Genomic DNA, 12,685 nt, shown 5'->3' on the forward strand with positions numbered 1-12,685 from the left:
TCTGTCCCTGGCTTTGCTAAGGTTTATTGTGCACCCCTGGGCAACTCATGTCTCACATCTGTGCCTCAGTTTCCCCATCTATAAAGTGGAGGTGATAATGCTAACCTACCTCAGAGGGTTTGGGAGGCTTCATGAATGACTGAGTGTAAAGAGCTTTGAGGTGCTCTGCTGGAAGGCACTGAAGCAGGTCTGAGTATTATCCAGCACCACCAGCTGTCTTATCGCCTGTACAGAGAAACCCAGAATCATGGCTGAGACTCTGAGCTGTGCCTCTTGGGGGAACAGCACAGAGGGCACAGCCAGGGGGGAGGGGACAGCTTCCAGCAGTCATATGCTGTTCCTGCACTTAGGTAATTCACCCTCTGCCCCTTGAAGCGTGTTTCTGGTGTGCACAGTGCTGGGTCCCCAGAGGATGTCTTGGAGCCCTAAGTTCTCAACCCCAGCCTTACTAGCCTTGCCCTTTAGAGAAAGTATGTCTCTTGAGCAACAGTGAAACTTGCCTGACGGCTCGGTAAACCAGCTCATGCTGGCCTAGAGGTGGCTTTGTAAGGAAGGTGGAGCAGCACTTACTTTAGGGCATGCTCCCAACACATAGTGTCCTCCTTCATAGGCTTCACAGCAGAGTGAGCTCAGCATGCAGAGCCGCTGTTCAGAGGTGGCCGGGATACACTGGTTGGTGCAGGACCTCCAAAGGCAATGCGTGCAGACGAAGGGAAATCAGGAGGAACTGACAGTGTTAACAGAGAACATAGGCTCTTGAACCAACAAGTGCCCAGTCTGCAACTACTGCGTATACGCCGGTGCTCTCTGAACGCTGACCGATCAGATAACAGCACTTAGCTGTGCACTGTTCCCTGTATCTGTATGAAGTCCCTACCGCCTCTAATCTGCTCTCCTACAAGTATGGAATGTGACTGGCAGCTGCAGGCAACACAGGTTCAAATTCAGCCCTAGAGTAAGTGGATGCAACGGGACTGAAGCCTCCATAGCTGTGCCTGCTTACCCAGAGCTAGGCTTGGCTGGCAGGTCCCATAATACGGCAGTTCAGATTGGGTGGGTGCTGGGGACAGAGGAGTGTGGTTCAGATTGAGCTCAGTTGCTGCTCTGGTGGCTTCTTGGTGGTGGCTGATTTGGCCTCAGATCAGTTCCTAGAGACAGGTGCCCAAAAGACACCAGTAGAATTGGCAGCCTCAGAAGATGGACCTAGGACTGAGTGTGCCACAGAGCCCAGGTTGCCTGGGTCTGGGCTGAAGCTTGTTGGCAGGGGCAAGTGTGTCGAGGCAGCTTCTTTTGCTTCAGCCTGATATGTACCTGTTCCGTGGATGGATGGAGGTATCTGGTCTCCAGAGGTCTCAAGTTGGTGCCTTCACTAGGGTGAAACTTGCTTTGTTTTTAAATGGCTCAGACTCTCCATTCTCGTCTAAGGTGGGTCTAAACACAGAAGCTGCATGGGTTAAACTAAAAGGGTGATGCTAAATAATACACTAGGTTTAGCTGCCAAGAGAGCATCCACACGGGCAGTCACACTACTTAAACCAGTGGAACTCCTTGACTTAGACTAGGCTCCGTGTGTACAAGTAACCCTCATTTGGGACTGAAGTGGCATCTCAGCTGTCACCTTCTCTGTGAGGTACAGGATGCTGGGGAATGTTAGAGGAAAACAACCCCCTGCTTCACTCTCCAGTGGATGTTATTTGTAGCGCCCACAGGCTCCAGGCAGGCTCAGTGCCTGGCTTGTAGCTTCCGTGTATCTTCGTGGTGCACTCTGAACGCTGACAGATCAGATAACGGCACTTTGCTGCACACTAGTTTCCTGTATCTGTGTGAAGTTCCTGCAGGCTCTAATCCGTTGTCCTACAAGTGCAATGCATTACTGGCATCTGTGAAACATACAAACACAGGGAAAGGAGCCACTGCACCAAAATTGCTTACGGTCCATGGCCTTGAGCCTGCAAGCTACTCCACAGGGGAGGATCCACATGGAAGTCTGTGGGATTCCTCATGCTTTTCTTGTGTGGAGTTAATTGCAGGATTGAGGTCTCTATAGGAATGACACACAGCAAGGGGGGTGGAGGGCTGTGAAGAACACAACAAAGGCGGGGGTGGGGAAGAGATGAGTGACATGCTGATTGAATTCTTATCGAAGTGTGTGATCCGGAGGCTTTAGTGTGTATGTATTTTAATAAGATAAATGGGTAAGAGTAATGGACCTCTAACAACTGATTGGCTAGGCAGTCAGCCAACGTGTTCATAGATTTTTCTGTTTCAGGGCTTCACATTATCTACAGTCTGGATGAAGTCAATTTCATACAGAACGTTGTGTTTTACATCGAAGCAGCGTATAAAACTGCAGTGAGTAGTCCTTCCACAAATAGGCCTTGGCTTAGTAACCAGATTGTTCCTGGCTTTCCTGCATCTGTTGCTGGCTGACAAGGTGGTTTGGCCTCTGAGGGGTGTGTGTTGGGGGAGTTGGTTTGCGCTTGTGTAGGGCCATAGGCGTAGCATGAAAAACTTACTGGTCTCTTCCTAGCCCTGGTGCGACATGCCTGTGCTGCTACAATGAAGATCTGCTTTCCGGCCAATGCATGGAACTTACTGCTGGGGCTGGTCAAACAGCAAAAGGAAATGTATTGAGTAGCTCTTTGCTGTCACAGCAGCACTGGGGAGCTGAGCCTCTCCATGCCAGGGCATTGGGGGTGGAAGAGCTGCTGTCTGTGGGTGTCAGGGACATTAGCGCCAGAGGAGCCTTTCAGCTGCCAGTGGCTCTGTGCAGGGATGTTGTCCTCCACTCCCTCCTTCTGATCCTGCTTAAAGCATGACCCATGTGAGCCAAAGGAGAATCACTGTTGGTGTGATAGCTCCTGTGACACAGCAGGGGAGTTCTCGTCACACCCATTAAAGGGAAGTGATTTATTCTGAAATGTTTTCTACTTAAACTTTTGTGCTAGCAGCAATGAAACCCCTGATATTACTTCAAAGAACAATGGCTGTTAGGATACAGTCAGATTTTCCTTTCAAGCATCCTGCATGGAAAGTAAGCCCAACCCTGAGTGAGTGTCTGCCCCCTTGAGCCTTCACTAATGTAACCCAAATGCACATTCCTATCCGCCAGCTATTTTTGAACATGCATTTTGCCTGTTACCCTGGGACGCTTACTAGCACTCAAGTGATCACATAATTTTTCTTTAAAGTTCATACATTTTGTCAGCATCAGTTGAGAATTTTGAAGTGTTTTTCACGCATTTTTGGCTGGAGGGTGAAATGATTGAAATGGAAGCCTTCCGTGGCCCAATGGCTATGGGCACTGGAGTGTGAGTCAGGAGTCCAGAGTCCTATGTCTGGTTCTACTGCCGGTATTACTGAATGACTTTGGGCATGTCGCTGTTTTTCTGTGGCTTGGTTTCCCCGCCCTGTAAAATAGGATTGTTATGTGGATCCATCAATCTGAGATCTATAGGAAAAGTCCCAGGTAAGTGCTTGTTTCAGATTTAGGATGCGGTCACTTTAAAAAGAATAAAATCTGGCAGTCTTCTAATTCCCATAAAACTGAGCTTTAATTGTCGTCCCTCCCGAGGGTGGCTGCTCCAGCCAGCACAGCAACCTCAAGCCATGTGGTTTTTTCTTTTTTCCGGAGGGCGCGGATGTTTTTTTTTTTTTTTAAATGGACAAAATTCATATTTGAACAAGACCAAATACTGAAAGCAAGACTTGAGACCAGCTGCCTGTCCCTGTTAGAGGAAGGATGGCCTAGTGATTAGGCATTAGCCTAGGACTTGGGAGGCCCAGGTTCAATTCCCTGCTCTGTCACAGACTCCCTGTTTGGCCTTAGTTACTGTCCTGGCCTCAGCTCCATCTGTACAATGAGGTAACAGCTATGCCCTGACTCCCAGGCGGTGTGAGGATAAAATCTTTAAAGGGACATTAGCTTTGAGAAGGAAGCAAGGGAAGCGCTTTGAGATCTACTGATGAAAATTAGTATGTAAGAGCTAGGGACTATTATAAAGGTGTTTTTAGGTGTCTGGGACCCTGCAGAATTCTCTCTGCCTTGTGTGACTGTGTTATACAGAGATTTATTACTTCCATCCTATTTAGTGTGGACCAAGTGGATTTCTTTCTCCTCTCAAGCTGGTCCGTGACTCCGCCGTGTGAATTGCCAGGGCATTCCCTTGTTCAGTGACTCCCTGATGTGATCTAGATGCTGACTGTGCTGTTTCAGAGTAACAGCCGTGTTAGTCTGTATTCGCAAAAAGAAAAGGAGTACTTGTGGCACCTTAGAGACTAACCAATTTATTTGAGCATAAGCTTTCGTGAGCTACAGCTCACTTCATCGGATGCATACCGTGGAAACTGCAGCAGACTTTATATATACACAGAGAATATGAAACAATACCTCCTCCCACCCCACTGTCCTGCTGGTAATAGCTTATCTAAAGTAATCATCAGGTTAGGCCATTTCCAGCACAAATCCAGGTTTTCTCACCCTCCATCCACCCCCCCCCCCCACAAATTCACTCTCCTGCTGGTGATAGCCCATCCAAAGTGACAACTCTTTACACAATGTGCATGATAATGAAGTTAGGCCATTTCCTGCACAAATCCAGGTTCTCTCACTCCCTGACCCCCTTCCAAAAACCCACCCCCATACACACACAAACTCACTCTCCTGCTGGTAATAGCTCATCCAAACTGACCACTCTCCAAGTGACTGTGCTGTGTCACTGCTGTTTCACCTGCTGCACTGATGTGATGATGTTGATTCATGGCAGGACTTCGGGATATGGGAACGTGGAGACAAGACGAACCAAGGAATCACGGAGCTGAACGTGAGCTCAATCGGCATGGCTAAGGTAAGCCTGGAGAAGGTGCTGGGGGGACATCTGGTGACCTTCAGCAGTTTGTCACCCAAGATGGATTTTGGAGGAGGATGAAATAAAACTCCTTCCAGGGTACATTGACAAGCTATGCTCTCTAGCCTGTCTGATGCAACTACTCATTGCTTGTGAGAGAGGAGCATAAAACACCCACCAGTAGCAGCACCCAAGTTGTTAGCCAGGCTTGGCAGCTGCTAAATAGCAGCTATTCATGAGAACCCGAGTCTCAAGAAAGAGTTAAGCCCATCTCCATTTGGTGAGTGTAAGGTGAGATATGGATCTTTCCCTAGGTTATCGTAGCCTATTTTTCTTTGCAAATTTGTCAGTCCAAGATCACTAGATTGGCAAGGGGAGGTCCTTTGTACAGTAGGTTAGTTTCATAGACAGAAAGCACCTATATGCCTGCTTGTATAGACAGAGGAGTCTCTGTTGTAGCCCATCAGTCTCACGGAAGGGTCTGCACTAGAACCTCTTCATGCTTGGCCAGAGTTTCCTCTCCTTGTATTATTTTGGTTAATTCATCTTAAATTTTTCCCCAGATGTTTTAAAGGGGAAAGGGTTTCCAAGATTTGATCTCTCTTTGGCGTGGGGCTGGTGGGCTCCTTTGTTTGCAATAGTGGCGATAGCATATGTGCTCTGTAGCCTTAGACTGCCAAGCCTGGGGGCAGGACAGCCCAGCAGGTTCTACTCCTGCAGTGGAATTTTTCTGTGTGGCCTAGAGCAAGCTGTTGTCTTTCTGTGCCTCCATTTCCCCATCTGCAAAATGGGGTTCGAACGTTTTGTAAAGCTGCCTATTCAAGGGCACCCTGACTGCAGTTGGGTGATACACTAGCCTACAAAGTGTTCAACTGCTGTAAAATTGTTCTTTAAAGCCGAGTGGTGGAGCCCCTAGCTTTCTGGCCATTGTTATTTCAAAATGCCCTCTGCTATTGGAGTCTGTCTCTTGGGTGAGACCCTAAGAGAGAGGGCCTGAGGTAATGGGGGCGGGAGGGTGCAGGGACGGAGTTCCACAGTCCAAACCCAGATCCAGCCCCTGGCTCTTCTGTGGTCACCTCTCAAATCTTGTCTTTATGTTCCTTACGCTGGTAGAGGCTGGGAGGAATGCTCGGGTTTCAAGATCTGTAGCTGTCATACTAGAGCTACTATGTGGTGCTGCTGCATCAGCAGCTGTCTTCACGTGTTCTGTTCTCTGCCTGCCTTCCTCCCCCTATCCCTGGTCATAGGCAGCCCTCGAAGCCCTGGATGAACTCGATCTCTTTGGTGCCAAAGGAGGCCCTCAGTCAGTGATCCATGTCCTGACGGATGAGGTGCAGCATTGCCAGGTACGAATGCTGCTCTGACGGTCCAGCAAGCAGTGCTTCCTCCCGCCAGTCCAGCAGCCTGGAGTCTTGCTGCTGCTCTACAGAGAGGAAGAGCTGTCTGACTTCTTTATTCCTCTGGGTTTAGAGAGGCTTGATTCCAGACCATGCTGCTCTTGTCTCGGGTCTGGTCTACACTGTGGGTGGGGATCAATCTAAGTTACGCAACTTCAGCTACGTGAATAACATAGCTGAAGTCAACGTACTTAGATCTACGCACTGCAGTGTGTGTTTACTGCGGTGAGTTGACTGCTGCCACTCCTCCATCAACTCCGCCTGCGCCTCTCACTCTGGTGGAGTACTGGAGTCGACGGGAGAGCGCTCGGCGGTTGATTTATTACGTCTAGACTAAATGCGATAAATTGACACCCCCTCCCATGTGTGCCGCGTCCCCTCCCCCTCCCCCCCCAATCGATTGCTGCCTGTCAATCCAGTGGGTAATGTAGACAAGCCCTCTGCTGCCTGCAGTTGATTGATTTGAGAGGGAGATGTCTTAGGGCACAGCCCTGCACTGGCAGGGGTGGAGTGGATGATCCAATAGGTCTCTCATTCCAGTGATTCATCTCCATCCTGTAGGATCCCTCCAACTTGGTGCTCTGCTGAGGCAGAATGTTGATGCTGTAGGAAGCAGTAGCTCATGGCATGTGGCTCCCCCAGGAGTGCTGGGGGGGGGGGGGGAAGGACCATACCCCCACTTTTATAAATCAAGTTGGTAGGGGTGCAACAAGGGGGGGACCCAGTCCTCCCCTTGGCTCTTGACTGGAGATGAGTGGCATAATGGTAGATCCCCTTCTCTGCAAGCATGACAGATGGGCTGCCAGGCCAAAGACGAGTGGTTGGTGTAGCAGCCTGGCTCACGTGGTCACCACACCAATCAAATCTTGGCCCATTTTGGTTGCTTCTCCCCACCATTGCACACACTGTTGCAGTCCTTCCAGCACCATTGGGCTCCCCCAGGTCACAGCCCTTTATAAATTAGAGATGGTTCCAGTCCAAGCACCCTGAACTCTCTTAAAGTTTGGATCTGAGCCTCCTGGCCCAGGCCTGTCTCTAGAATAACCCTAGCTCTTCCCTCTGCCCAGAACTGCCCTGCAATTCCCATGGCACACTCCACTGCCATAACTGTGCTTTCCCTTGGTAATGCTGTGGCCTGTGGAAGCATTGACCCCATTGCCTCGGCGCTATTAAATGTGTAGACCAGTGTTTGGCATTGGAGTTTCTCCTTCTTCCTAGTCTATTCTCCATTCCATGCTGCCAAGGGCTTCGACTTCCAAGGAGATTGATGCCAGCCTCCTCTCAGTCATCTCATACCCCGCCTTTGCCGTGGAGGACAGTGAGCTGGTGGAGATAACGAAGCAAGAAATCGTTACAAAGCTGCAGGTAAGCATCTCTCTAGGCTGTTCTTGGCCCTTTCAAGGAGAGCTGTCCAGGACTGCAGGCCCTACTAATCTTCAGTGGCGCAGGGAATAGCCGCTAGGGCTCTACCCCCAACAGAGAAATCACAGAGGAACAAACACCTTTGTCAAGGCTGAGTCCCTACTCTGGCACTTCGAGTGCAGAAGGTGGGGGCCCGCAAGGATTTTAAAAATTAATACTTGCCGCTCCAGACTTGTATTAAACTCCCAAGGTTACAGCTTTTCTCCAACCTTGGCTTGGTAAACGCTGCCACCACCCAATAGCATACCCCTTGGAACCCAGGAAGGCACACTTGGGAGCTCATTTCTGTGGGATAACTTCAAGCCCTTTCACCTCTCCTCCGGGGAAGAGCTGAGAAGGAAAACAAAGGAAATTAGCTGTCTCCCCCCCCAGCTAATTAAACAACATGCACAAACCTCTTAGGGACACACAAATCTAATCTTGTTCTTAAAAAAACTAAATTTTATTAAACCCGAAAGGAAAGGAAATACATTTGGAACTTAGGCTTTTTGCTAGATCTTAAAAGAAACAATTACAAAAATTAAGCATCAAGATAGCTCTCCCGAGGTTCAGCTTAAAGGTTACAAGCAAAACAATAGCATCTGGGGTTAGCACAGAGGAGTTCACAAGCCAATAAGAAATAACCCTAATCGCATCTTTCTAGACATTCCCTAATTTACTTACCTATCTGAGGCTTCAGCTAAGTAGGTTTGACGTATGAATTGATGATCTATGATCATACCTGGCTTAAAGCTGCTTACAGCATTGCTGCTTTGTGTGTTGTGGCTCTCTGGGAGAGAGCCAAGTTTTTTCCCAATTTTAAAAAGTTCTAGCCCTCCCATTGGTTCTTTTGGTCAGGTGCCCACTCCTTTTCCTTTACCTGGGGGATTTTTGTTAACCCTGTACAAGTAAAGCAAGCAGAAAACAGCCACCAAGAGGGACTTTATAGCTGGCTGGCTGGCTGCCCATAAAAGGGAGCTACCCTGCTCTTCATTTATCACAACCTCCCTGAGACCTATCCCTTCTCCTAGGACCTACAGGTCGTTGAGCTCTGCTACTGTAGCCTGGCCAGCTAGCCAATGGAGGTGGGGTAAGGGAAGTAATCCCAGTCCCATACTGACACAGAAACCGAGGTGAGCCACCTTGGCTGGTGCACAGCTAAGGAAAGAGGACAATGAAAGTGGGGGTGGGATAGGTGAGAAGGAGGGCCTGGAAGCCATCGTGGGCTGTATGTTGGGCATAACGCTCTGCTATACAGGAACTCCTCACTTAAAGTCTTCCCGGTTAAAGTTGTTTTGTTATGTTGCTGATCAATTATGGAACATGCTCGTTTAAAGTTGTGCAATGCTCCCTTATAACGTGGTTTGGCAGCCGCCTGCTTTGTCCACTGCTTGCAGGAAGAGCAGCCTGTTGCAGTGAGCTGGTGGGGGCTTGGAATCAGGGAGGACCGGCAGCCCGTGTATCAGCACCCCGCTCCCCTAAGTTCCCTGTGCGGCAGCTGCCCAGCAGGCTATCAATTGACTGCAATTCAGCTGTCCCTCCCCTCACTGCCATGTGCTGCTCCTGCCCTCTGCCTTGGAGCTGCTCCCGGGAGCCTCCTGCTGGTTGTGGAGGAGGTGCAGGGGAAAGAAGGGTGCTAATGTCAGGGTGTCCTCCTCCCCCCCACTCCTGCGCACCTGCTTACCCCATCTCCATAGAGTGGGGAGGGAGGGACAGATGGACATGACAGGGCTCAGGACAAAGGGAGCTTGCTGGCAGCAGCTGCTGTCTCAACTTGCTGATCTACTTAAAAGGGCAGTGTACTTTAGAGTGGCGTCAGCATACTTAAAGGGGCAATGCACGCTCTCTCTCACACATAGGGTGTGTGTCTCTGTGTCTCTCTGCCATGCTGTCTCCCCTCCCTCCATTCCTGCTGCCTTGCAGAGTGTGAGGCTACATTGTTGTTCATGTGTTAATCCTTGAGGGCTCAGCCAAGTGTTGGTTCATCATTTAGCAGTAAGGCATTTCTTGGGAAATATTCCACCCTCTGACTATACCACCTCAACCAAGCTTCACAATCATCATTGCTGTGTACAGTATTAAATTGTTTAAAACTTATACTCTGTGTGTGTGTGTGTGTGTGTGTGTGTGTGTGTAATTTTTTAACTATTTTTATATAAAATAAATATAATACAATATAATTTTTATATATATAAAAGTCTTTTCTCTGGCAAAAAAAAAATTAGGTCTGGAACCTAACACCCCTCTCCCCCATTTACATTAATTCATATGCGGGAAATTGGATTCGTTTAACATCGTTTTGCTTAAACTAGCATTTTTCAGGAACATAACTCCTCGCTTAAAGTTGTAGTTACTGTAACTGCATTGTATCCAGCAGCAAGGAACAGATTCCTGTCCCAAAGTGAATTCCCCTTTCTCTTCCAGGGGCGTTACGGCTGCTGCCGGTTTCTCAGAGATGGGTACAGGACCCCTAGAGAGGTGTGTATTGTGGGGTTTGCTGGCTGGATTTTCCTTTGCTTTGCACCAGGCAGCTGCCTGATGTGGGGGTGGGGGTGTCTTGGGTTCCTTTTACTACATTTAAAGCATCAGCCCTGAGATGGTTTAGGTTAATGGAAGTCCATCTAAGGCTGTCTGGCACAGGAGGGGAAGATGGAGGGGCCATTTAATTCAGGAATCACTAAAGCTTCCACATAGTAGCACAGCCAAGAGAGCCAGTGTGCAGTGGCCAATGGAGTAGCAGTGTTGGGTCACAGAGGGAACCCTGGCGGCTGAGGGCTATGGAAGGAGAGGAGGAGTGTTGGCTTTTCAGTGCTGTTAGGGGATGATATCTATCCACCCTGGTGCTGGGGCCTGCTGTGGGGATGGGGCATATTTTCTGGGTTAAAGCCTCCAGGGGAGGCAGAGGGGACCTGCCATCTCTTGCAGGAGTCCTGCATAGTCAGGGCCTTCGGCCCTCTCCTACTGCTCTGCTCTGCTTGGACAAGATTAGCAGCACTTAGACAGCAGATGGGCCTCCTGGGAGAAGTCAGCGACCAATACTGAGCTCCATACTGATCTGCGTCTGGGAAGACCCTTGCCCCTGGAAATATGACCTTCCAGGAGGGGGAGAGTTGCTTGGGAGGAGCCCATTTCCTTCTCTCCCTCCCTAACACCCCCATTCTGCCATCACATAACTGAATGGTTGTGAAAGATGGAACCCTGCTCCTCACCATCGTCCTCACCCTGATGGTGCCATTTGTGTAACACATGCTGGGGGTAAATTATGTACAACTCTGCTATACTCCCCGTTCCTGCACCTCAGCTTAACTTTGCTGAAGCCAGGCCAGAGATGTCTTTTTCTGGGCCTTGTGGGAACACATTATACAGAGTGAGGCTCACAGCTATTGCATGCAAAACCTTGAGCTTTGGTGTTCATGACAGCTACCAGTCAGCTGCGAGGAGAGGGAATCCTATGGTTTCTAAGTAAACACTTAATACACACCTTGTAAATAGTATTTGAATACTTACACATTTTAAACAGAAGCTATTGGTTAGTAAATCTACTGGTGTTCCTTGCACTGACTTTCACCACTCTGCTGCTGTCACGTATATTTCAGGGTGAGCTCTACACTTTTTAGCAGGCACGTTTCCTACTGATCTTCTTTCAGAGCTGAGTTCTCATTCTTTATAGCATAGCCATAAAATGTAGCCTGTGTCACGTGGATTCTTCCCAGCTTGAAAAGAAAGCGCTTCAGAGCTCTGTCAGCAAATAGCAGTCTGGGGATCCTTCCAGCTAGCAGCATTCCAGTCCTTGGGTTAATAATGATGTAAGCTGTAGTAATTGCTATATAATAGCAGTTTATATGACTATGTATGACCTAGGTGTTGACTGGTCTCAGTTTCTGGTGAGATAGGAAAGCTGTAGCCTGTATCCAAAATTATATAGGTGTTGAGATCAGCACGTAAAATAAGCACCCCCTGAACTTCCCTGGGGCTCTCATTCTGGGGGGCACTTTTTCCACAGAAGCCCAGCTAAATCAGGTGAAAATTTACAAACCCTCCTCTCACTGTGCCTGGATCACTTATATTTCTAACATACCCTGAAGTCTGTTGGGCATCAATCTCAGATGGTGAATGTGTGGGGCTGTAAGACTCCTTGCCCTTAATGGCAACTTTCCATTTAGCATCACAAACTGCTACTGAGCATGTCCAGTAATTGCCACATCTGACTCTCTGGCTTTCCTAGCTGCCCTGCCTTTCTCTGGTCATGTGCAGACGCAGGATTCAACCATAGATCCATGTCTTCTCCCCCCCTCTCTCCTCTCTCTCTCTCTCTTTCTCTCTCTCAAATCATATGCTGCTCTAGAAACCTGGGTTATACAGTCATGCACGATGGGCAGCTACCCCCTGCCTTTGGATGGAGTTCCCAGGGCTGGAGCAGTTCATGGCCAGATGGTCACCATGTGAGCACCCAGCTGCTGAAGGAGTCAGGAGAGGATGACTCAGAAGGGAGAGAGGGACTGGGTCACTGGGCCGGAACAAGCCTCCAGCTGTAGCTTTTCATGACTTGACCTAACTATCTCTGCACAGGACCCAAATCGCCTCTATTACGAGCCTGCTGAGCTGAAGCTCTTTGAGAACATTGAGTGCGAGTGGCCTTTGTTCTGGACCTACTTCATTATCGACGGGATCTTCAGCGGCAATGTAGAGCAGGTAAGGTGTGGGTTGGAGGGGGCTCCTGGGTTGGGGAGGGGAGTCTGGCTTTAAGGGGAAAAATAAGTTGATTGCTTACTTGTTAAACACAGTCCCCTGGGGTGCCCTTGTCAGTCTCTGTCTCCTCCACTCCAGGCACACCCTGCTTTGCTATCTCAGAACTGCTGAGCTGTCTTTGTGTTGGTTATTACTGTAGTGCCGAGGAGCCCAGTCATGGACCAGGCCCCCCATTATGCTAGGCCCTGTACAAACCGAACAGAAAGACAGCCCCTGCTCACAGTGGTTTACAAGGGAATAAACACTCTGAACTGCTGGCATGGCAGGTGGGGGAGTGGGGCCAGGCTCTGT

General features: G+C 49.1%; 1 protein-coding gene across 7 annotated transcripts in view; it reads left to right on the forward strand.

Annotated features, from left to right (window-relative positions):
* PHKA1 (phosphorylase kinase regulatory subunit alpha 1) overlaps nt 1-12,685 on the forward strand; it is a 71,839-nt gene that overhangs the window by 13,962 nt on the left and 45,192 nt on the right. For 6 of the 7 annotated variants that reach the window (XM_077825732.1, XM_077825734.1, XM_077825733.1 and 3 more), the window contains exons 5-10: nt 2,270-2,352; nt 4,767-4,847; nt 6,095-6,193; nt 7,463-7,609; nt 10,070-10,123; nt 12,215-12,337. In XM_077825732.1, the coding sequence (XP_077681858.1) occupies nt 2,270-2,352; nt 4,767-4,847; nt 6,095-6,193; nt 7,463-7,609; nt 10,070-10,123; nt 12,215-12,337 (587 nt within the window). Of the gene's footprint in view, nt 1-2,269; nt 2,353-4,766; nt 4,848-6,094; nt 6,194-7,462; nt 7,610-10,069; nt 10,124-12,214; nt 12,338-12,685 lie in introns of those variants that run through there. The other variant, XM_077825738.1, reaches the window with a different exon arrangement.

The sequence above is a fragment of the Eretmochelys imbricata genome, chromosome 9 (genome assembly GCF_965152235.1).
Source record: "Eretmochelys imbricata isolate rEreImb1 chromosome 9, rEreImb1.hap1, whole genome shotgun sequence".
Lineage (NCBI taxonomy): Eukaryota > Metazoa > Chordata > Testudines > Cheloniidae > Eretmochelys > Eretmochelys imbricata.